The 25,000-nt window shown below is 49.7% G+C and overlaps 1 protein-coding gene across 5 annotated transcripts in view; it reads left to right on the top strand.

Moving 5' to 3' along the window:
* aff1 (AF4/FMR2 family, member 1) overlaps window positions 1-25,000 on the top strand; it is a 41,167-nt gene that overhangs the window by 753 nt on the left and 15,414 nt on the right. For all 5 annotated transcript variants that reach the window (XM_067423273.1, XM_067423271.1, XM_067423272.1 and 2 more), the window contains exons 1-10: window positions 1-67; window positions 1,791-1,911; window positions 15,579-15,965; window positions 16,577-16,612; window positions 16,682-16,765; window positions 16,842-16,866; window positions 16,937-16,976; window positions 17,113-17,215; window positions 18,438-18,821; window positions 19,062-19,156. The exon at window positions 1-67 is cut by the window's left edge. In XM_067423273.1, coding sequence (XP_067279374.1) covers window positions 3-67; window positions 1,791-1,911; window positions 15,579-15,965; window positions 16,577-16,612; window positions 16,682-16,765; window positions 16,842-16,866; window positions 16,937-16,976; window positions 17,113-17,215; window positions 18,438-18,821; window positions 19,062-19,156 — 1,340 coding nt within the window. In that variant the 5' untranslated portion in view covers window positions 1-2. The remainder of the gene's footprint in view (window positions 68-1,790; window positions 1,912-15,578; window positions 15,966-16,576; window positions 16,613-16,681; window positions 16,766-16,841; window positions 16,867-16,936; window positions 16,977-17,112; window positions 17,216-18,437; window positions 18,822-19,061; window positions 19,157-25,000) is intronic.

The following is a 25,000-nucleotide window of genomic DNA, read 5'->3' as shown; positions in this document are numbered from 1 at the left end:
TCATGAGCGACCGATTCCCGGAGTCTCTCAGCGGGCAGTGCAGACCGAGAGCAGCGGGAGAGAGCAGGTGAGAGGAGGAGCTGTACACACACACACACTCACACACAATCACTCAATTCAATTCAAATGTGCTTTATTGGCATGACAATTGTTTCAATGTATTGCCAAAGCATTAACATACATGTACACATACATACATAAAATAAAGGAATTATATAAAATAAAATAAAATAAATAATAATAATAGTAATAAGTCATAATTGCTAATTTTTTGAGACAGGAATTTTGGGTTTATGAGCTGTTTGCCAAAATCATCAGTATTAAAACAACAAAAGACCTGATATATTTCAGTTGGTGTGCAATGAATCTAAAATATATGAAAGTTTAAGTTTTATCATTACATTATGGAAAATAATGAACTTTATCACAATATGCTATTTTTTTTAGAAGGACCTGTACATGTGACCATATTGAAATATAAACGTGTGTGTGTGTGTGTGTGTGTGTGTGTGTGTGTGTGTGTGTGTGTGTGTGTGCACGCGCGTGCGTGCGTGCGTGTGTGGCTAACGGCACTGATGATCTTTTCATCTCCTGTTAGTGGGTAGGATATATTAGGCAGCAAGTGAACATTTTGTCCTCAAAGTTGATCATTGATGCACGTGGGGAGCGAAGGCTGGCCCGTGGGGTCCGATCAAACAGACGAGCTACTGGAGCTCAAACTGCTCCAGAAGTTAATGCTGGTTCTGATAGAAAGCTGTCAGAATACACAGAGCAGCTCAGTTTGTTGTGAATGGGACGGCCTAGCCTTTGACCAGTCAGGGTGACCTCTGACCCCTGACCCCACCGAAAGCACCAACAGTGGCACGTGAGCATCAGAACTGGACCACGGAGCAATGGAAGAAGGTGGCCTGGTCTGAGGAATCACGTGGATGGCCGGGTGTGTGTGTGTGGCTTACCTGGGGAACACATGGCCCCAGGATGCACTATGGGAAGAAGGCGAGCCGGTGTGTGTGTGAGAGTGTGTGTGTGTGTGGCTTACCTGGGGAACACATGGCCCCAGGATGCACTATGGGAAGAAGGCGAGCCGGTGTGTGTGTGAGAGTGTGTGTGTGTGTGGCTTACCTGGGGAACACATGGCCCCAGGATGCACTATGGGAAGAAGGCGAGCCAACCGAGGCAGTGTGATGCTTTGGCCAATGTTCTGCTGGGAAACCTTGGGTCCTCCATCCATGTGGATGTTACTTTGACACGCTCCACCTACCTAAGCATTGCTGAGACCATGTTCAGCCTTTCATGCAAAAGGGGGACTGACACAATATTAGTCATAATGTTATGCCTGATCTGTGTGTGTGTGTATGTGTGTGCATGGTTTATCAGTGCCTCCACTGCTTCATGTTTTTTATGTCAGAGTGAGTTAAGCATAAATGGCTATGATGCTATTTTTGCTGTAATATATATGTGACCGACAACATGATGAACGTGGTGTGTGTGTGTGATGCGTAATTGAGAGCAGATGTTCCTTCCTTACACATTTTTCCCACAGGACACACACCTGAGACTTCAAAAGAAACACCACACCTTTTTGGGCTTTTGTTTCATTACACACACACACACACACACACACACACACACACACATACACACACACACACACACACACACACACACACACACACACACAGAGACTGAGTTTTATTGGGAATACAGTTGATTTAAGTGTGTGTCACGTGATAAACAGCAGGTGTGTGATCATATCCGGATGCACATTAGTGTGTGTTGTTGTCGTGCAGTGTGCAGATGGAGGATCGGAACGTTTTGCGGAGGATAGAGAAGGAGAGAAGGAGTCAGGAGGTGCAGCAGGAGCCGACGGAGTATGACCGAATCACTCCTCTCTTCAGCGAGCCGTTTAAGGTGAGTGTGAGTGTGAGTGTGAGTGTGAGTGTGAGTGTGAGTGTGAGTGTGAGTGTGAAGGAGTTGGAGTCTATGCACGTGTGAGTGTCAGTGTGTGAGAGTGCAAGAGTGTCAGTGTGAGAGAGTGCAAGAGTGAGAGTGTCAGTGTGTGAGAGTGCAAGAGTGTCAGTGTGAGAGAGTACAAGAGTGGGAGTGTCAGTGTGTGAGAGTGCAAGATTGTCAGTGTGAGAGAGTGCAAGAGTGGGAGTGTCAGTGTGTGAGAGTGCAAGATTGTCAGTGTGAGAGAGTGCAAGAGTGGGAGTGTCAGTGTGTAAGGGTGCAAGATTGTCAGTGTGAGAGAGTGCAAGAGTGGGAGTGTCAGTGTGTGAGAGTGCAAGATTGTCAGTGTGAGAGAGTACAAGAGTGGGAGTGTCAGTGTGTGAGAGTGCAAGATTGTCAGTGTGAGAGAGTACAAGAGTGGGAGTGTCAGTGTGTGAGAGTGCAAGATTGTCAGTGTGAGAGAGTACAAGAGTGGGAGTGTCAGTGTGTGAGAGTGCAAGAGTGTCAGTGTGAGAGAGTACAAGAGTGGGAGTGTCAGTGTGTGAGAGTGCAAGATTGTCAGTGTGAGAGAGTACAAGAGTGGGAGTGTCAGTGTGTGAGAGTGCAAGATTGTCAGTGTGAGAGAGTACAAAAGTGGGAGTGTCAGTGTGTGAGAGTGCAAGAGTGTCAGTGTGAGAGAGTACAAGAGTGGGAGTGTCAGTGTGTGAGGGTGCAAGATTGTCAGTGTGAGAGAGTACAAGAGTGGGAGTGTCAGTGTGTGAGAGTGCAAGAGTGTCAGTGTGAGAGAGTGCAAGAGTGGGAGTGTCAGTGTGTGAGAGTGCAAGATTGTCAGTGTGAGAGAGTGCAAGAGTGGGAGTGTCAGTGTGTGAGGGTGCAAGATTGTCAGTGTGAGAGAGTGCAAGAGTGGGAGTGTCAGTGTGTGAGAGTGCAAGATTGTCAGTGTGAGAGAGTACAAAAGTGGGAGTGTCAGTGTGTGAGAGTGCAAGAGTGTCAGTGTGAGAGAGTACAAGAGTGGGAGTGTCAGTGTGTGAGAGTGCAAGATTGTCAGTGTGAGAGAGTGCAAGAGTGGGAGTGTCAGTGTGTGAGAGTGCAAGATTGTCAGTGTGAGAGAGTGCAAGAGTGGGAGTGTCAGTGTGTGAGGGTGCAAGATTGTCAGTGTGAGAGAGTGCAAGAGTGGGAGTGTCAGTGTGTGAGAGTGCAAGATTGTCAGTGTGAGAGAGTACAAAAGTGGGAGTGTCAGTGTGTGAGAGTGCAAGATTGTCAGTGTGAGAGAGTACAAGAGTGGGAGTGTCAGTGTGTGAGAGTGCAAGATTGTCAGTGTGAGAGAGTACAAGAGTGGGAGTGTCAGTGTGTGAGAGTGCAAGAGTGTCAGTGTGAGAGAGTACAAGAGTGGGAGTGTCAGTGTGTGAGAGTGCAAGATTATCAGTGTGAGAGAGTACAAGAGTGGGAGTGTCAGTGTGTGAGAGTACAAGAGTGGGAGTGTCAGTGTGTGAGAGTGCAAGAGTGTCAGTGTGAGAGAGTGCAAGAGTGGGAGTGTCAGTGTGTGAGAGTGCAAGATTGTCAGTGTGAGAGAGTACAAAAGTGGGAGTGTCAGTGTGTGAGGGTGCAAGATTGTCAGTGTGAGAGATTACAAGATTGGGAGTGTCAGTGTGTGAGAGTGCAAGAGTGTCAGTGTGAGAGAGTACAAGAGTGGGAGTGTCAGTGTGTGAGAGTGCAAGAGTGTCAGTGTGAGAGAGTGCAAGATTGTCAGTGTGAGAGAGTACAAGAGTGGGAGTGTCAGTGTGAGAGAGTGCAAGATTGTCAGTGTGAGAGAGTACAAGAGTGGGAGTGTCAGTGTGAGAGAGTGCAAGATTGTCAGTGTGAGAGAGTGCAAGAGTGGGAGTGTCAGTGTGTGAGAGTGCAAGATTGTCAGTGTGAGAGAGTGCAAGAGTGGGAGTGTCAGTGTGTGAGGGTGCAAGATTGTCAGTGTGAGAGAGTGCAAGAGTGGGAGTGTCAGTGTGTGAGAGTGCAAGATTGTCAGTGTGAGAGAGTACAAGAGTGGGAGTGTCAGTGTGTGAGAGTGCAAGATTGTCAGTGTGAGAGAGTACAAGAGTGGGAGTGTCAGTGTGTGAGAGTGCAAGAGTGTCAGTGTGAGAGAGTACAAGAGTGGGAGTGTCAGTGTGTGAGAGTGCAAGATTGTCAGTGTGAGAGAGTACAAGAGTGGGAGTGTCAGTGTGTGAGAGTGCAAGATTGTCAGTGTGAGAGAGTACAAAAGTGGGAGTGTCAGTGTGTGAGAGTGCAAGAGTGTCAGTGTGAGAGAGTACAAGAGTGGGAGTGTCAGTGTGTGAGAGTGCAAGATTGTCAGTGTGAGAGAGTGCAAGAGTGGGAGTGTCAGTGTGTGAGAGTGCAAGATTGTCAGTGTGAGAGAGTGCAAGAGTGGGAGTGTCAGTGTGTGAGGGTGCAAGATTGTCAGTGTGAGAGAGTGCAAGAGTGGGAGTGTCAGTGTGTGAGAGTGCAAGATTGTCAGTGTGAGAGAGTACAAAAGTGGGAGTGTCAGTGTGTGAGAGTGCAAGATTGTCAGTGTGAGAGAGTACAAGAGTGGGAGTGTCAGTGTGTGAGGGTGCAAGATTGTCAGTGTGAGAGAGTACAAGAGTGGGAGTGTCAGTGTGTGAGGGTGCAAGATTGTTAGTGTGAGAAAGTGCAAGAGTGGGAGTGTCAGTGTGTGAGAGTGCAAGATTGTCAGTGTGAGAGAGTACAAGAGTGGGAGTGTCAGTATGTGAGAGTGCAAGAGTGTCAGTGTGAGAGAGTGCAAGAGTGGGAGTGTCAGTGTGTGAGAGTGCAAGATTGTCAGTGTGAGAGAGTACAAGAGTGGGAGTGTCAGTGTGAGAGAGTGCAAGATTGTCAGTGTGAGAGAGTACAAGAGTGAGAGTGTCAGTGTGTGAGAGTGCAAGATTGTCAGTGTGTGAGAGTGCAAGAGTGTCAGTGTGAGAGAGTGCAAGAGTGGGAGTGTCAGTGTGTGAGAGTGCAAGATTGTCAGTGTGTGAGAGTGCAAGAGTGTCAGTGTGAGAGAGTGCAAGAGTGGGAGTGTCAGTGTGTGAGAGTGCAAGATTGTCAGTGTGAGAGAGTACAAGAGTGGGAGTGTCAGTGTGAGAGAGTGCAAGATTGTCAGTGTGAGAGAGTACAAGAGTGAGAGTGTCAGTGTGTGAGAGTGCAAGAGTGTCAGTGTGAGAGAGTGCAAGATTGTCAGTGTGAGAGAGTACAAGAGTGGGAGTGTCAGTGTGTGAGAGTGCAAGATTGTCAGTGTGAGAGAGTACAAGAGTGAGAGTGTCAGTGTGTGAGAGTGCAAGAGTGTCAGTGTGAGAGAGTGCAAGATTGTCAGTGTGAGAGAGTACAAGAGTGGGAGTGTCAGTGTGAGAGAGTGCAAGATTGTCAGTGTGAGAGAGTACAAGAGTGAGAGTGTCAGTGTGTGAGAGTGCAAGAGTGTCAGTGTGTGAGAGTGCAAGAGTGTCAGTGTGAGAGAGTGCAAGATTGTCAGTGTGAGAGAGTACAAGAGTGGGAGTGTCAGTGTGAGAGAGTGCAAGATTGTCAGTGTGAGAGAGTACAAGAGTGGGAGTGTTAGTGTGTGAGGGTGCAAGATTGTCAGTGTGAGAGAGTGCAAGAGTGGGAGTGTCAGTGTGTGAGAGTGCAAGATTGTCAGTGTGAGAGAGTACAAGAGTGGGAGTGTCAGTGTGTGAGAGTGCAAGATTGTCAGTGTGAGAGAGTACAAGAGTGGGAGTGTCAGTGTGTGAGAGTGCAAGAGTGTCAGTGTGAGAGAGTACAAGAGTGGGAGTGTCAGTGTGTGAGAGTGCAAGATTGTCAGTGTGAGAGAGTACAAGAGTGGGAGTGTCAGTGTGTGAGAGTGCAAGATTGTCAGTGTGAGAGAGTACAAAAGTGGGAGTGTCAGTGTGTGAGAGTGCAAGAGTGTCAGTGTGAGAGAGTACAAGAGTGGGAGTGTCAGTGTGTGAGAGTGCAAGATTGTCAGTGTGAGAGAGTGCAAGAGTGGGAGTGTCAGTGTGTGAGAGTGCAAGATTGTCAGTGTGAGAGAGTGCAAGAGTGGGAGTGTCAGTGTGTGAGGGTGCAAGATTGTCAGTGTGAGAGAGTGCAAGAGTGGGAGTGTCAGTGTGTGAGAGTGCAAGATTGTCAGTGTGAGAGAGTACAAAAGTGGGAGTGTCAGTGTGTGAGAGTGCAAGATTGTCAGTGTGAGAGAGTACAAGAGTGGGAGTGTCAGTGTGTGAGGGTGCAAGATTGTCAGTGTGAGAGAGTACAAGAGTGGGAGTGTCAGTGTGTGAGGGTGCAAGATTGTTAGTGTGAGAAAGTGCAAGAGTGGGAGTGTCAGTGTGTGAGAGTGCAAGATTGTCAGTGTGAGAGAGTACAAGAGTGGGAGTGTCAGTATGTGAGAGTGCAAGAGTGTCAGTGTGAGAGAGTGCAAGAGTGGGAGTGTCAGTGTGTGAGAGTGCAAGATTGTCAGTGTAAGAGAGTGCAAGAGTGGGAGTGTCAGTGTGTAAAGGTGCAAGATTGTCAGTGTGAGAGAGTACAAGAGTGGGAGTGTCAGTGTGTGAGGGTGCAAGATTGTCAGTGTGAGAGAGTACAAGAGTGGGAGTGTCAGTGTGAGAGAGTGCAAGATTGTCAGTGTGAGAGAGTACAAGAGTGGGAGTGTCAGTGTGAGAGAGTGCAAGATTGTCAGTGTGAGAGAGTACAAGAGTGGGAGAGTCAGTGTGTGAGAGTGCAAGAGTGTCAGTGTGAGAGAGTGCAAGAGTGGGAGTGTCAGTGTGTGAGAGTGCAAGATTGTCAGTGTGAGAGAGTACAAAAGTGGGAGTGTCAGTGTGTGAGGGTGCAAGATTGTCAGTGTGAGAGATTACAAGATTGGGAGTGTCAGTGTGTGAGAGTGCAAGAGTGTCAGTGTGAGAGAGTACAAGAGTGGGAGTGTCAGTGTGTGAGAGTGCAAGAGTGTCAGTGTGAGAGAGTGCAAGATTGTCAGTGTGAGAGAGTACAAGAGTGGGAGTGTCAGTGTGAGAGAGTGCAAGATTGTCAGTGTGAGAGAGTACAAGAGTGAGAGTGTCAGTGTGTGAGAGTGCAAGAGTGTCAGTGTGAGAGAGTGCAAGATTGTCAGTGTGAGAGAGTACAAGAGTGGGAGTGTCAGTGTGTGAGAGTGCAAGATTGTCAGTGTGAGAGAGTACAAGAGTGAGAGTGTCAGTGTGTGAGAGTGCAAGAGTGTCAGTGTGAGAGAGTGCAAGATTGTCAGTGTGAGAGAGTACAAGAGTGGGAGTGTCAGTGTGAGAGAGTGCAAGATTGTCAGTGTGAGAGAGTACAAGAGTGAGAGTGTCAGTGTGTGAGAGTGCAAGAGTGTCAGTGTGAGAGAGTGCAAGATTGTCAGTGTGAGAGAGTACAAGAGTGGGAGTGTCAGTGTGAGAGAGTGCAAGATTGTCAGTGTGAGAGAGTACAAGAGTGGGAGTGTCAGTGTGTGAGAGTGCAAGAGTGTCAGTGTGAGAGAGTGCAAGAGTGGGAGTGTCAGTGTGTGAGAGTGCAAGATTGTCAGTGTGAGAGAGTGCAAGAGTGGGAGTGTCAGTGTGTGAGAGTGCAAGATTGTCAGTGTGAGAGAGTACAAGAGTGGGAGTGTCAGTGTGTGAGAGTGCAAGAGTGTCAGTGTGAGAGAGTGCAAGAGTGGGAGTGTCAGTGTGTGAGAGTGCAAGATTGTCAGTGTGAGAGAGTACAAGAGTGGGAGTGTCAGTGTGTGAGAGTGCAAGAGTCTCAGTGTGAGAGAGTGCAAGAGTGGGAGTGTCAGTGTGTGAGAGCGCAAGATTGTCAGTGTGAGAGAGTACAAGAGTGGGAGTGTCAGTGTGTGAGAGTGCAAGAGTGTCAGTTTGAGAGAGTGCAAGAGTGGGAGTGTCAGTGTGTGAGAGTGCAAGATTGTCAGTGTGAGAGTGCAAGAGTGGGAGTGTCAGTGTATGAGGGTGCAAGATTGTCAGTGTGAGAGAGTACAAGAGTGGGAGTGTCAGTGTGTGAGGGTGCAAGATTGTCAGTGTGAGAGAGTACAAGAGTGGGAGTGTCAGTGTGAGAGTGCAAGATTGTCAGTGTGAGAGAGTACAAGAGTGGGAGTGTCAGTGTGTGAGAGTGCAAGAGTGTCAGTGTGAGAGAGTGCAAGAGTGGGAGTGTCAGTGTGTGAGAGTGCAAGATTGTCAGTGTGAGAGAGTACAAGAGTGAGAGTGTCAGTGTGTGAGGGTGCAAGATTGTCAGTGTGAGAGAGTACAAGAGTGGGAGTGTCAGTGTGTGAGAGTGCAAGAGTGTCAGTGTGAGAGAGTGCAAGAGTGGGAGTGTCAGTGTGAGAGAGTGCAAGATTGTCAGTGTGAGAGAGTACAAGAGTGGGAGTGTCAGTGTGTGAGAGTGCAAGAGTGTCAGTGTGAGAGAGTGCAAGAGTGGGAGTGTGAGTGTGTGAGAGTGCAAGAGTGTCAGTGTGTGAGCGTGCAAGAGTGTGAGAGTGGGAGTGTCATTGTGTGAGAGTGCAAGAGTGTGAGAGTGTCAGTGTGTTGAGAGTGCAAGAGTGTGAGAGTGTCAGTGTGAGAGAGTGCAAGAGTGTGAGAGTGGGAGTGTCATTGTGTGAGAGTGCAAGAGTGGGAGTGTCAGTGTGAGAGAGTGCAAGATTGTCAGTGTGAGAGAGTACAAGAGTGGGAGTGTCAGTGTGAGAGAGTGCAAGATTGTCAGTGTGAGAGAGTACAAGAGTGGGAGTGTCAGTGTGTGAGAGTGCAAGAGTGTCAGTGTGAGAGAGTGCAAGAGTGGGAGTGTCAGTGTGTGAGAGTGCAAGATTGTCAGTGTGAGAGAGTACAAAAGTGGGAGTGTCAGTGTATGAGGGTGCAAGATTGTCAGTGTGAGAGAGTACAAGAGTGGGAGTGTCAGTGTGAGAGAGTGCAAGATTGTTAGTGTGAGAGAGTACAAGAGTGGGAGTGTCAGTGTGTGAGAGTGCAAGAGTGTCAGTGTGAGAGAGTACAAGATTGGGAGTGTCAGTGTGTGAGAGTGCAAGAGTGTCAGTGTGAGAGAGTACAAGAGTGGGAGTGTCAGTGTGTGAGAGTGCAAGAGTGTCAGTGTGAGAGAGTGCAAGATTGTCAGTGTGAGAGAGTACAAGAGTGGGAGTGTCAGTGTGAGAGAGTGCAAGATTGTCAGTGTGAGAGAGTACAAGAGTGGGAGTGTCAGTGTGTGAGAGTGCAAGAGTGGGAGTGTCAGTGTGAGAGAGTGCAAGATTGTCAGTGTGAGAGTGTACAAGAGTGGGAGTGTCAGTGTGTGAGAGTGCAAGATTGTCAGTGTGAGAGAGTACAAGAGTGGGAGTGTCAGTGTGTGAGAGTGCAAGAGTGTCAGTGTGAGAGAGTGCAAGAGTGGGAGTGTCAGTGTGTGAGAGTGCAAGATTGTCAGTGTGAGAGAGTACAAAAGTGGGAGTGTCAGTGTGTGAGGGTGCAAGATTGTCAGTGTGAGAGATTACAAGATTGGGAGTGTCAGTGTGTGAGAGTGCAAGAGTGTCAGTGTGAGAGAGTACAAGAGTGGGAGTGTCAGTGTGTGAGAGTGCAAGAGTGTCAGTGTGAGAGAGTGCAAGATTGTCAGTGTGAGAGAGTACAAGAGTGGGAGTGTCAGTGTGAGAGAGTGCAAGATTGTCAGTGTGAGAGAGTACAAGAGTGAGAGTGTCAGTGTGTGAGAGTGCAAGAGTGTCAGTGTGAGAGAGTGCAAGATTGTCAGTGTGAGAGAGTACAAGAGTGGGAGTGTCAGTGTGAGAGAGTGCAAGATTGTCAGTGTGAGAGAGTACAAGAGTGGGAGTGTCAGTGTGTGAGAGTGCAAGAGTGTCAGTGTGAGAGAGTGCAAGAGTGGGAGTGTCAGTGTGTGAGAGTGCAAGATTGTCAGTGTGAGAGAGTGCAAGAGTGGGAGTGTCAGTGTGTGAGAGTGCAAGATTGTCAGTGTGAGAGAGTACAAGAGTGGGAGTGTCAGTGTGTGAGAGTGCAAGAGTGTCAGTGTGAGAGAGTGCAAGAGTGGGAGTGTCAGTGTGTGAGAGTGCAAGATTGTCAGTGTGAGAGAGTACAAGAGTAGGAGTGTCAGTGTGTGAGTGCAAGAGTGTCAGTGTGAGAGAGTGCAAGATTGTCAGTGTGAGAGAGTACAAGAGTGGGAGTGTCAGTGTGTGAGAGTGCAAGAGTCTCAGTGTGAGAGAGTGCAAGAGTGGGAGTGTCAGTGTGTGAGAGCGCAAGATTGTCAGTGTGAGAGAGTACAAGAGTGGGAGTGTCAGTGTGTGAGAGTGCAAGAGTGTCAGTGTGAGAGAGTGCAAGAGTGGGAGTGTCAGTGTGTGAGAGTGCAAGATTGTCAGTGTGAGAGAGTACAAGAGTGAGAGTGTCAGTGTGTGAGGGTGCAAGATTGTCAGTGTGAGAGAGTACAAGAGTGGGAGTGTCAGTGTGTGAGAGTGCAAGAGTGTCAGTGTGAGAGAGTGCAAGAGTGGGAGTGTCAGTGTGAGAGAGTGCAAGATTGTCAGTGTGAGAGAGTACAAGAGTGGGAGTGTCAGTGTGTGAGAGTGCAAGAGTGTCAGTGTGAGAGAGTGCAAGAGTGGGAGTGTGAGTGTGTGAGAGTGCAAGAGTGTCAGTGTGTGAGCGTGCAAGAGTGTGAGAGTGGGAGTGTCATTGTGTGAGAGTGCAAGAGTGTGAGAGTGTCAGTGTGTGAGAGTGCAAGAGTGTGAGAGTGTCAGTGTGAGAGAGTGCAAGAGTGTGAGAGTGGGAGTGTCATTGTGTGAGAGTGCAAGAGTGGGAGTGTCAGTGTGAGAGAGTGCAAGATTGTCAGTGTGAGAGAGTACAAGAGTGGGAGTGTCAGTGTGAGAGAGTGCAAGATTGTCAGTGTGAGAGAGTACAAGAGTGGGAGTGTCAGTGTGTGAGAGTGCAAGAGTGTCAGTGTGAGAGAGTGCAAGAGTGGGAGTGTCAGTGTGTGAGAGTGCAAGATTGTCAGTGTGAGAGAGTACAAAAGTGGGAGTGTCAGTGTATGAGGGTGCAAGATTGTCAGTGTGAGAGAGTACAAGATTGGGAGTGTCAGTGTGAGAGAGTACAAGAGTGGGAGTGTCAGTGTGTGAGAGTGCAAGAGTGTCAGTGTGAGAGAGTGCAAGATTGTCGGTGTGAGAGAGTACAAGAGTGGGAGTGTCAGTGTGAGAGAGTGCAAGATTGTCAGTGTGAGAGAGTACAAGAGTGGGAGTGTCAGTGTGAGAGAGTGCAAGATTGTCAGTGTGAGAGAGTACAAGAGTGGGAGTGTCAGTGTGTGAGAGTGCAAGAGTGGGAGTGTCAGTGTGAGAGAGTGCAAGATTGTCAGTGTGAGAGAGTACAAGAGTGGGAGTGTCAGTGTGTGAGAGTGCAAGAGTGTCAGTGTGAGAGAGTGCAAGATTGTCAGTGTGAGAGAGTACAAGAGTGGGAGTGTCAGTGTGAGAGAGTGCAAGATTGTCAGTGTGAGAGAGTACAAGAGTGGGAGTGTCAGTGTGTGAGAGTGCAAGAGTGTCAGTGTGAGAGAGTGCAAGAGTGGGAGTGTCAGTGTGTGAGAGTGCAAGATTGTCAGTGTGAGAGAGTGCAAGAGTGGGAGTGTCAGTGTGTGAGAGTGCAAGATTGTCAGTGTGAGAGAGTACAAGAGTGGGAGTGTCAGTGTGTGAGAGTGCAAGAGTGTCAGTGTGAGAGAGTGCAAGAGTGGGAGTGTCAGTGTGTGAGAGTGCAAGATTGTAAGTGTGAGAGAGTACAAGAGTGGGAGTGTCAGTGTGTGAGAGTGCAAGAGTGGGAGTGTCAGTGTGAGAGTACAAGAGTGGGAGAGTGGGAGTGTCAGTGTGAGAGAGTGCAAGATTGTCAGTGTGAGAGAGTACAAGAGTGGGAGTGTCAGTGTGTGAGAGTGCAAGAGTGTCAGTGTGAGAGAGTGCAAGAGTGGGAGTGTCAGTGTGTGAGAGCGCAAGATTGTCAGTGTGAGAGAGTACAAGAGTGGGAGTGTCAGTGTGTGAGAGTGCAAGAGTGTCAGTGTGAGAGAGTGCAAGAGTGGGAGTGTCAGTGTGTGAGAGTGCAAGATTGTCAGTGTGAGAGAGTGCAAGAGTGGGAGTGTCAGTGTATGAGGGTGCAAGATTGTCAGTGTGAGAGAGTACAAGAGTGGGAGTGTCAGTGTGTGAGGGTGCAAGATTGTCAGTGTGAGAGAGTACAAGAGTGGGAGTGTCAGTGTGAGAGTGCAAGATTGTCAGTGTGAGAGAGTACAAGAGTGGGAGTGTCAGTGTGTGAGAGTGCAAGAGTGTCAGTGTGAGAGAGTGCAAGAGTGGGAGTGTCAGTGTGAGAGAGTGCAAGAGTGGGAGTGTCAGTGTGAGAGAGTGCAAGAGTGGGAGTGTCAGTGTGTGAGAGTGCAAGAGTGTCAGTGTGAGAGAGTACAAGAGTGGGAGTGTCAGTGTGAGAGAGTGCAAGAGTGGGAGTGTCAGTGTGTGAGAGTGCAAGAGTGTCAGTGTGAGAGAGTGCAAGAGTGGGAGTGTCAGTGTGAGAGAGTGCAAGAGTGGGAGTGTCAGTGTGTGAGAGTGCAAGAGTGTCAGTGTGAGAGAGTACAAGAGTGGGAGTGTCAGTGTGTGTTAGTGCAAGAGTGTCAGTGTGAGAGAGTGCAAGAGTGGGAGTGTCAGTGTGTGAGAGTGCAAGAGTGTCAGTGTGTGAGCGTGCAAGAGTGTGAGAGTGGGAGTGTCATTGTGTGAGAGTGCAAGAGTGTGAGAGTGTCAGTGTGTGAGAGTGCAAGAGTGTGAGAGTGTCAGTGTGAGAGAGTGCAAGAGTGTGAGAGTGGGAGTGTCATTGTGTGAGAGTGCAAGAGTGGGAGTGTCAGTGTGTGAGAGTGCAAGAGTGTCAGTGTGAGAGAGTGCAAGAGTGTGAGAGTGGGAATGTCGGTGTGTGAGAGTGTGAGAGTGGGAGTATCGGTGTGTGAGAGTGCAAGAGTGTGAGAGTGGGAGTGTCGGTGTGTGAGAGTGTGAGAGTGGGAGTGTCAGTGTGTGAGGGTGCAAGAGTGTCAGTGTGAGAGAGTGCAAGAGTGGGAGTGTCAGTGTGTGAGAGTCCAAGAGTGTCAGTGTGAGAGAGTGCAAGAGTGTGAGAGTGGGAGTGTCATTGTGTGAGAGTGTGAGAGTGTGAGGGTCAGTGTGTGAGAGTGCAAGAGTGTGAGAGTGGGAGTGTCAGTGTGTGAGAGTGCAAGAGTGGGAGAGTGGGAGTGTCAGTGTGTGAGAGTGCAAGAGTGGGAGAGTGGGAGTGTCGGTGTGTGAGAGTGCAAGAGTGTGAGAGTGGGAGTGTCGGTGTGTGAGAGTGCGAGAGTGGGAGTGTCAGTGTATGAGAGTGCAAGAGTGTCAGTGTTTGAGGGTGCAAGAGTGTCAGTGTGTGAGAGTGCAAGAGTGTCATTGTGTGAGGGTGCAAGCGTGTCAGTGTGTGAGGGTGCAAGAGTGTCAGTGTGTGAGAGTGCAAGAGTGGGAGTGTCAGTGTGTGAGAGTGCAAGAGTGGGAGAGTGGGAGTGTCAGTGTGTGAGAGTGGGAGTGTCAGTGTGTTAGAGTGCAAGATTGGGAGTGTGAGAGAGTACAAGAGTGGGAGTGTCAGTGTGTGAGAGTGCAAGAGTGGGAGTGTCAGTGTGAGAGTACAAGAGTGGGAGAGTGGGAGTGTCAGTGTGTGAGGGTGCAAGAGTGTCAGTGTGTGAGAGTGCAAGAGTGGGAGTGTCAGTGTGGGAGAGTGCAAGAGTGGAAGTGTCAGTGTGTGAGAGTACAAGAGTGGGAGTGGGAGTGTCAGTGTGTGAGAGTGCAAGAGTGAGAGTGGGAGTGTCAGTGTGAGAGAGAGCAAGAGTGGGAGAGTGGGAGTGTCAGTGTGTGAGAGTGCAAGAGTGTCAGTGTGAGAGGGTACAAGAGTGGGAGTGTCAGTGTGGGAGAGTGCAAGAGTGGGAGTGTCAGTGTGGGAGAGTGCAAGAGTGGGAGTGTCAGTGTGAGAGAGTGCAAAAGTGGAAGTGTCAGTGTGTGAGAGTACAAGAGTGGGAGTGGGAGTGTCAGTGTGTGAGAGTGCAAGAGTGAGAGTGGGAGTGTCAGTGTGAGAGAGAGCAAGAGTGTGAGAGTGGTAGTGTCAGTTTGTGAGAGTGCAAGAGTGTGAGAGTGGGAGTGTCAGTGTGTGAGAGTGCAAGAGTGTGAGAGTGGGAGTGTCAGTGTGTGAGAGTGCAAGAGTGTCAGTGTGAGAGAGTACAAGAGTGGGAGTGTCAGTGCGTGAGAGTGCAAGAGTGGGAGTGTCAGTGTGGGAGAGTGCAAGAGTGGGAGTGTCAGTGTGAGAGAGTGCAAGAGTGGGAGTTTCAGTGTGTGAGGGTGCAAGAGTGTCAGTGTGTGAGGGTGCAAGAGTGTGAGTGTCAGTGTGTGAGAGTGCAAGAGTTGGAGAGTGGGAGTGTCAGTGTGTGAGAGTGGGAGTGTCAGTGTGGGAGAGTGTGAGTGTCAGTGTGTGAGAGTGCAAGAGTGGGAGAGTGGGATTGTCAGTGTGGGAGAGTGCAAGAGTGGGAGAGTGGGATTGTCAGTGTGTGAGAGTGCAAGAGTGGGAGAGTGGGATTGTCAGTGTGTGAGAGTGCAAGAGTGGGAGAGTGGGATTGTCAGTGTGTGAGAGTGCAAGAGTGGGAGAGTGGGATTGTCAGTGTGGGAGAGTGCAAGAGTGGGAGAGTGGGATTGTCAGTGTGGGAGAGTGCAAGAGTGGGAGAGTGGGATTGTCAGTGTGTGAGAGTGGGAGTGTCAGTGTGGGAGAGTGGGAGAGTGGGATCGTCAGTGTGGGAGAGTGGGATCGTCAGTGTGGGAGAGTGGGAGTGTCAGTGTGGGATAGTGGGAGAGTCGGATTGTCAGTGTGGGAGAGTGGGAGTGTCAGTGTGTGAGAGTGCAAGAGTGGGAGTGTCAGTGTGAGAGAGTGCAAGAGTGGGAGAGTGGGATTGTCAGTGTGAGAGAGTGCAAGAGTGGGAGAGTGGGATTGTCAGTGTGTGAGAGTGCAAAAGTGGGAGAGTGGGAGTGTCAGTGTGTGAGAGTGCAAGAGTGGGAGTGTCAGTGTGGGAGAGTGGGAGTGTCAGTGTGTGAGAGTGCAAGAGTGGGAGTGTCAGTGTGGGAGAGTGGGAGTGTCAGTGTGTGAGAGTGGGAGTGTCAGTGTGGGAGAGTGGGAGAGTGGGAGTGTCAGTGTGTGAGAGTGCAAGAGTGGGAGAGTGGGAGTGTCAGTGTGTGAGAGTGCAAGAGTGGGAGAGTGGGAGTGTCAGTGTGTGAGAGTGCAAGAGTGGGAGAGTGGGATTGTCAGTGTGTGAGGGTTCAAGAGTGGGAGAGTGGGAGTGTCAGTGTGAGAGAGTGCAAGAGTGTGAGTGTCAGAGTGTGAGAGTGTGAGTGTCAGTGTGTGAGAGTGCAAGAGTGGGAGAGTGGGATTGTCAGTGTGTGAGGGTGCAAGAGTGGGAGAGTGGGAGTGTCAGTGTGAGAGGGTGCAAGAGTGTGTGACTGTTAGTGTGAGAGTGTGTGTGTGTGAGTTGGTTTGTGTGGTGGTTGTAAGGAACCAATGAGAAGATCAATTGATCTGGGAAGTGTTCCTGGTTCTGTGTGAGTGTGATGAAGCTTATCCGGAGCTTTTTTGTCTTTCCAGAGAATCAAATGTGATGCGCTGTCGAGTCGCATCCAGAGGATGCTGGGTAATTATGAGGATGGGTCGGATGGCCTGGCTGCTCCCACGGCTCCTGCGTCCGAGAGTTGGGACAGTTTTCCAGCCCTGCGTCCGCCTGTGGATCCGCTGTCCCCTCTGCAGTCCAGCGACTCGTCTCCCGATCGCAGAGACCGCCGCACGGACGTCCCGCCGCTAGCACTGCCGCTCAATTTGCACTGTAAGCTAGCGAAGGCCGCAAAGCCCACGGCATACGTGAGGCCGATGGACGGTCAGGACCAGCTGACCAGCGACTCTCCGCAGCTGAAGGCCTCACCGGAGCACTTACAGGACCTGAAGGAAACCACTCTTCCCCCGCTCCAGTCTGCTGATGTGAGTGTATCATGGGGGTTGCACCGACTAGTTGACTTTAAAGGGTTAGTTCACCCAAAAATGAAATATCTGTCATTAACTCCTCCCACTAATGTCGCTCCACACCCGTAAGACCTCCGTTCATCTTCACACACAGTTTAAGATATTTTAGATTTAGTCGGAGAGCGTATGCAAGTGTATCAAAGCTTTGTTTTGAAATCGGCCATCACTATATAAGTCGTTATTTAGTTTTTTTACACACAAAACTATTCTGGCCTCTTCATCAATGATTGTAGAGCCGCTGTAGTGAGATGGGCTTTGTAACGACGTCTTTAGTGCCTTTATGGGTCTTGAGAGAGGAAATGACATTGGTGTCAATGAAGGCCTTTCTGAGCCATCGGAGTTCAACACTAATATCTTCATCTGTGTGTGAAGATGAGCGGAGGTCTGACGGCTGGCCAACCACAGGAGGAATTAATCAGACAGTTTACATTTCTGGCCGAACTAACACTTTAAATTCAAGGAAGTCTCTATCTAGCTAGGTTTTAATGTCAGTAATACAGGTATTTGATCTATGTTTGTGTGTTTTTATCATGTGAATGTTGGCCCGCTCTGACTCTGTCCGTCTGCAGGTTGTGTCTGCGGTGCATGCGGAGGACATTCTGCAGGTCAGTGAGTTTGGGACAGTCTTGACTGGTTGCAGAGCTGCAGGATCTCAATGTCTTTTTGGCACACAGGAAATGACATCATGGCCTCCACTGTTGACCAACATTTGCACGCCCAGCTCAGCTGAGCCACCGAAGCTCCTCTCCACTGACCAGGTTAGATCAGATTAACTGGCTAAACATCAGCTTTTTTAACTCCTTCATCACCACTCACTCACTGCTGCTTCGACAGGAGTCGCATGGATTCACGGCTCTCAGTAAGTGTCGGTGTGTGTTTGTGTGTAGTGATGGTCGTTTGTGCTTTTAATGTGTTGTGTTGTTCATTAGAAGCTCATGAGTCATCAGTCGGTGTTCAGCTGGAACTGCAGTGAGTATCACATCTCTGCATCTCTTTCAGTGTGAAAATACTAATCATGTACTTTCATCATTTACCAGTGACTTCCTTACATTATACAGATGTTTAGCAGAATGTGTACTTTATTCATGTGTGTGTGTGTGTGTAGAGGAGGCTCCAGCACCTCCAGTGACTCTGACAGCAGTTCAGACACTGACAGTGAGAACAACAACACAGATCAACCAGCAGCTCATGAACCATCACACACACAGGTACACACACTCACAAACACAGCTACACACACCGGTACACACACTCACAAACACAGGTACATACACTCACAAACACAGCTACACACAGGTACACACACTCACAAACACAGGCTCATGCACAGGCTCACACACAGGCTCACACACCGGCTCACACACTGGCTCACGCACAGGCACAAGCACAGGCACAAGCAGAGGCACAAGCACAAAAACAAACACAGGGTCACACACAGGCACAAACACAGGCTCATACACAGGCACAAACACAGGCTCACGCACAGGCTCACGCACAGGCTCAAGCGCAGGCTCACGCGCAGGCTCACGCACACAGGCTCACGCACACAGGCTCACGCGCAGGCTCACGCGCAGGCTCACGCGCAGGCTCACGCACACAGGCTCACGCACACAGGCTCACGCACACAGGCTCACGCACACAGGCTCACGCACAGGCACAAACACAGGCTCACGCACTGGCACAAACACAGGCTCACGCACTGGCACAAACACAGGCTCACGCACTGGCACAAACACAGGCTCACGCACTGGCACAAACACAGGCTCACGCACTGGCACAAACACAGGCTCACGCACACAGGCTCACGCACACAGGCTCACGCACTGGCACAAACACAGGCTCACGCACTGGCACAAACACAGGCTCACGCACACAGGCTCACGCACAGGCTCACGCACACAGGCTCACGCACTGGCACAAACACAGGCTCACGCACAGGCACAAACACAGGCTCACGCACACAGGCTCACGCACACAGGCTCACGCACTGGCACAAACACAGGCTCACGCACAGGCACAAACACAGGCTCACGCACACAGGCTCACGCACACAGGCTCACGCACAGGCACAAACACAGGCTCACGCACAGGCACAAACACAGGCTCACGCACACAGGCTCACGCACACAGGCTCACGCACACAGGCTCACGCACACAGGCTCACGCACTGGCACAAACACAGGCTCACGCGCACAGGCTCACGCGCACAGGCACACACACAGGCTCACACACAGGCACAAACACAGGCACAAACACAGGCACACACACAGGCACACACACAGGCTCACACACAGGCTCACACACAGGCTCACACACAGGCTCACACACAGGCTCATGCACAGACACACACACACACGTCTCCTGTCTCGGCTCTGGAAGGACATTGAATTGTGTGTGTGTGTGTGTGTGTGTGTGTGTGTGTGTATTTAGACACAGAAAGGGAGTGACTGGCAGTTGGGAAGATGGTTAGAAAGGAAGGAGAGCCAGCCGGACCCTGGGAGCCCGAGGGATGTCATCAAGCCTAACTCCCATGATCCCGCTGGAAGGTCAGAGGCCACAGGTCAGCAGGGTTGCCGTAGTAACCTGTCTGATCACGCACAGACTGAGGGAAGCGTGGAGATTTCCCAGCGTGCTGAAAACGCATCAACATGCAGATCGAAGCCCAAGCGTGAGAAAGCGGCTCGCGACCCAGAGCAGACGAGAACGGTCGGCTCCAGACCGGGCCTGCTGGTGCAGATCCAGCTCAGCCGGCTCTCCAGAATCCCTCCGCAGCCCAAAGCATCCGGCGGCCGCACCTCCGCAAGCAAGAGAGCCGTGAGACCAACTTTCAACCTTTTCACGCAGCTTGTGATGACGAGCATCGGTCAGAGTGTGTTTGGTTCCAGTCGAGCCTAAAGTAACCTGTGCGAATACACCTAATTAAGTAATGCGGCTTGAGCTGGTCCTGACCGGCTGTTGATATGAAGAGCAACCATTGCAAATTATCTTTCAGAATCACTTCACATGATTATAGTGTGTGTGTGTGTGTGTGTGTGTGTGTGTGTGTGTGTGCAGGCAGAGAGAGATGAAAAGTCTCCAAAGAAGAAACAGAAACAGAAGAAAGAGGACAAAGAGGGAAAACAATCTAAGCGCAGCCTCCACCAATCAGAGTGAGTCTCTGTCAGAATCAGAAACCCTCAGCCAATCAGAGCCTGAGATGATCTGCTCAATTGATGCTGCACACAGAGATAATCGCCACATCTCCAGAATTACTTTAACACAAGATCACTCAAAACGTTATTTCCATCTGTATTCATTTCTGAAAAAAGAGATTTTAATTATTGGACAAAAAAACTCCACAAGTAGTACTGTCTAACACTTGATGACTGCTCTGTCAAGCCCTTGTTGCTCGCGTGCGCGCGCAAACACACGCACACACACGCACACACACACACACACGTCGTCAGTGAGGGACCTGGGTGTGCTCTTTGATACCAATCTCTCATTTGAAAGCCACGTTTCTAGCATCTGTAAAACTGCATTCTACAATCAATGCCAAATGCTGAGCAGTTAGTACATGCGTTGGACCCGCTTTATATTAGGTGGCCTTAATAACTATGTACTACCATTTTAATTAATCATTTGATTGAATGCACTTTTTGTGTACATACATGTTTTTACTACATGTAATTACGGCTGTAATTAATTTCTGTAGTTACATTTGTAATTACACAGCTGGCACTTCGCTTACACCTAACTCTACCCTTAAACTAACTCACACACACCATACCTGTCCCTAACTCTACCCTTAAACTGACCCACACCACCACATCTGTCCCTAACTCTACCCTTAAACTGACCCACACCACCACACCTGTCCCTAACTCTACCCTTAAACTGACTCACACCACCACACCTGTCCCTAACTCTACCCTTAAACTGACCCACACCACCACACCTGTCCCTAACTCTACCCTTAAACTGACCCACACCACCACACCTGTCCCTAACTCTACCCTTAAACTGACCCACACCACCACACCTGACCCTAACTCTACCCTTAAACTGACCCACACCACCATACCTGTCCCTAACTCTACCCTTAAACTGACCCACACCACCACACCTGACCCTAACTCTACCCTTAAACTGACCCACACCACCACACCTGTCCCTAACCCTACCCTTAAACTGACCCACACCAACACACCTGACCCTAACTCTACCCTTAAACTGACCCACACCACCATACCTGTCCCTAACTCTACCCTTAAACTGACCCACACCACCACACCTGACCCTAACTCTACCCTTAAACTGACCCACACCACCACACCTGTCCCTAACCCTACCCTTAAACTGACCCACACCAACACACCTGACCCTAACTCTACCCTTAAACTGACCCACACCACCACACCTGACCCTAACTCTACCCTTAAACTGACCCACACCACCACACCTGTCCCTAACTCTACCCTTAAACTGACCCACACCACCACACCTGACCCTAACTCTACCCTTAAACTGACCCACACCACCATACCTGACCCTAACTCTACCCTTAAACTGACCCACACCACCATACCTGTCCCTAACTCTACCCTTAAACTGACCCACACCACCACACCTGTCCCTAACTCTACCCTTAAACTGACCCACACCACCACACCTGTCCCTAACTCTACCCTTAAACTGACCCACACCACCACACCTGACCCTAACTCTACCCTTAAACTGACCCACACCACCACACCTGTCCCTAACCCTACCCTTAAACTGACCCACACCACCACACCTGACCCTAACTCTACCCTTAAACTAACTCACACACACCACACCTGTCCCTAACCCTACCCTTAAACTGACCCACACCACCACATCTGACCCTAACTCTACCCTTAAACTGACCCACACCACCACACCTGATCCTAACTCTACCCTTAAACTGACCCACACCACCACACCTGTCCCTAACTCTACCCTTAAACTGACCCACACCACCACACCTGACCCTAACTCTGCCCTAAACTGACCCACACCACCACACCTGACCCTAACTCTACCCTTAAACTGACCCACACCACCACACCTGACCCTAACTTTACCCTTAAACTGACCCACACCACCACACCTGTCCCTAACTCTACCCTTAAACTGACCCACACCACCACACCTGTCCCTAACCCTACCCTTAAACTAATTCACACACACCACACCTGTCCCTAACTCTACCCTTAAACTAACTCACACACACCACACCTGTCCCTAACTCTACCCTTAAACTAATTCACACACACCACACCTGTCCCTAACTCTACCCTTAAACTGACTCACACACACCACACCTGTCCATAACCCTACCCTTAAACTGACCCACACCACCACACCTGTCCCTAACTCTACCCTTAAACTGACCCACACCACCACACCTGTCCCTAACCCTACCCTTAAACTGATCCACACCACCACACCTGACCCTAACTCTACCCTTAAACTGACCCACACCACCACACCTGTCCCTAACCCTACCCTTAAACTAATTCACACACACCACACCTGTCCCTAACTCTACCCTTAAACTGACTCACACACACCACACCTGTCCATAACCCTACCCTTAAACTGACCCACACCACCACACCTGACCCTAACTCTACCCTTAAACTGACCCACACCACCACACCTGTCCCTAACTTTACCCTTAAACTGACTCACACACACCACACCTGACACTAACCCTACCCTTAAACTGACCCACACCACCCCACCTGTCCATAACCCTACCCTTAAACTGTCCCACACCTGACCCTAACTTTACCCTTAAACTGACTCACACACACCACACCTGACCCTAACCCTACCCTTAAACTGACCCACACCACCACACATGTCCCTAACCCCACCCTTAAACTGACCCACACAACCAAACCTGTCCCTAACTCTACCATTAAACTAATTCACACACACCACACCTGACCCTAACTCTACCCTTAAACTGACCCACACCACCACACCTGACCCTGACTCTACCCTTAAACTGACCCACACCACCACATCTGACCCTGACTCTACCCTTAAACTGACCCACACAACCACACCTGACCCTAACTCTACCCTTAAACTGACCCACACCACCACACCTGTCCCTAACTCTACCCTTAAACTAACTCACACACACCACACCTGACCTTAACACTACCCTTAAACTGACCCACACCACCACACCTGATCCTAACCCTACCCTTAAACTGACCCACACCACCACACCTGACCCTAACTCTACCCTTAAACTGACCCACACCACCACACCTGACCCTAACTCTACCCTTAAACTGACCCACACCACCACACGACCCACACCACCACACCTGACCCTAACTCTACCCTTAAACTGACCCACACCACCACACCTGACCCTAACCCTACCCTTAAACTGACCCACACCACCACACCTGTCCCTAACCCTACCCTTAAACTAACCCACACCACCCCACCTGTCCATAACCCTACCCTTAAACTGTCCCACACCTGACCCTAACTTTACCCTTAAACTGACTCACACACACCACACCTGACCCTAACCCTACCCTTAAACTGACCCACACCACCACACATGTCCCTAACCCCACCCTTAAACTGACCCACACCACCAAACCTGTCCCTAACTCTACCCTTAAACTAATTCACACACACCACACCTGACCCTAACTCTACCCTTAAACTGACCCACACCACCACACCTGACCCTAACCCTACCCTTAAACTGACCCACACCACCACACCTGTCCCTAACTCTACCCTTAAACTGACCCACACCACCACACCTGACCCTGACTCTACCCTTAAACTGACCCACACCACCACATCTGACCCTGACTCTACCCTTAAACTGACCCACACAACCACACCTGACCCTAACTCTACCCTTAAATTGACCCACACCACCACACCTGACCCTAACTCTACCCTTAAACTAACTCACACACACCACACCTGACCCTAACACTACCCTTAAACTGACACACACCACCACACCAGTCCCTAACTCTACCCTTAAACTGACACACACACCACACCTGTCCCTAACTCTACCCTTAAACTGACCCACACCACCACACCTGTCCCTAACCCTACCCTTAAACTAACCCAGACCACCACACCTGTCCCTAACCCTACCCTTAAACTGACCCACACCACCACACCTGTCCCTAACTCTACCCTTAAACTGACCCACACCACCACACCTGTCCCTAACTCTACCTTTAAACTGACCCACACCACCACACCTGACCCTAACTCTACCCTTAAATTGACCCACACCACCACACCTGACCCTAACTCTACCCTTAAACTGACCCACACCAACACACCTGACCCTAACTCTACCTTTAAACTGACCCACACCACCACACCTGACCCTAACTCTACCCTTAAATTGACCCACACCACCACACCTGACCCTAACTCTACCCTTAAACTGACACACACCACCACACCTGTCCCTAAGTCTACCCTTAAACTGACCCACACCACCACACCTGACCCTAACTCTACCCTTAAACTGACCCACACCACCACACCTGACCCCAACTCTACCCTTAAACTGACCCACACCACCACACCTGACCCTAACTCTACCCTTAAACTGACACACACACCACCACACCTGACCCTAACTCTACCCTTAAACTGACCCACACCACCACACCTGTCCCTAACTCTACCTTTAAACTGACCCACACCACCACACCTGACCCTAACTCTACCCTTAAACTGACCCACACCACCACACCTGACCCTAACTCTACCCTTAAACTGACCCACACCACCACACCTGTCCCTAACCCTACCCTTAAACTGACCCAAACCACCACACCTGTCCCTAACTCTACCCTTAAACTGACCCACACCACCCCACCTGTCCCTAACTCTACCCTTAAACTGACCCACATCACCACACCTGTCCCTAACTCTACCCTTAAACTGACCCACACCACCACACCTGTCCCTAACTCTACCCTTAAACTGACCCACACCACCACACCTGTCCCTAACCCTACCCTTAAACTGACCCACACCACCACACCTGTCCCTAACTCTACCCTTAAACTGACCCACACCACCACACCTGTCCCTAACCCTACCCTTAAACTGACCCACACCACCACACCTGTCCCTAACTCTACCCTTAAACTGACCCACACCACCACACCTGTCCCTAACCCTACCCTTAAACTGACCCACACCACCACACCTGTCCCTAACTCTACCCTTAAACTGACCCACACCACCACACCTGTCCCTAACTCTACCCGTATCCCACCTCAATATCAGCAAAGGTGTTTGGCAATACAATTTGAACACAGTAAGTACATTGTACTTTTTTTGATGTAAGTACATAGTAGTTAAGGCCATCTAATATAAAGTGGGGCCCATGCGTTCATGAGCTCAAGGCTAGATTATTGTAATGCTCTACTGGGTGGTTGCTCTGCTCGCTTGATAAACAAACTCCAGCTGGTCTAAAACAGACAGTCCAGTTCTGTCAACACTGCACTGGATCCCTATTAAACATATTTTAAAATCTTGCTTATTACTCAAAGCACTAAATGGTTCAGCTCCAGTACTTAAGCGAGCTCTTAACACATTATACTACATCACGTCTATTGCGGTCTCTAAACTCTGGCCAGTTGATCATACCTAGAATATCTAAATCAACTGCAGGCGGTCGATCCTTTTCCTATTTAGGGTTAGGATTTGATAAATCAGACCTGATCATTCTATATATCAGTCCTATAGTTAATAACAATATTAACAATAGTGATGATGATGGGATGTATTAACGAAACTACCGGTTCATCAACATGTTCAACACTAGACTGTAGTTCTAGCTTTACTGTACACGCGTTAGGATTGTGTGTTCTTCTTTACAGAATATGAAGTGTGATAACGTAGTGTCATAATGCAGTGGCTTTTAAGCATTCATTCGTGGGACTCGATGCTGAAGCTGAATT

This window comes from Pseudorasbora parva, chromosome 18 (genome assembly GCF_024679245.1).
Source record: "Pseudorasbora parva isolate DD20220531a chromosome 18, ASM2467924v1, whole genome shotgun sequence".
Lineage (NCBI taxonomy): Eukaryota > Metazoa > Chordata > Actinopteri > Cypriniformes > Gobionidae > Pseudorasbora > Pseudorasbora parva.
Note: the sequence above shows the minus strand (reverse complement) of the source record. Positions and strands in the feature narration are given on the sequence as shown.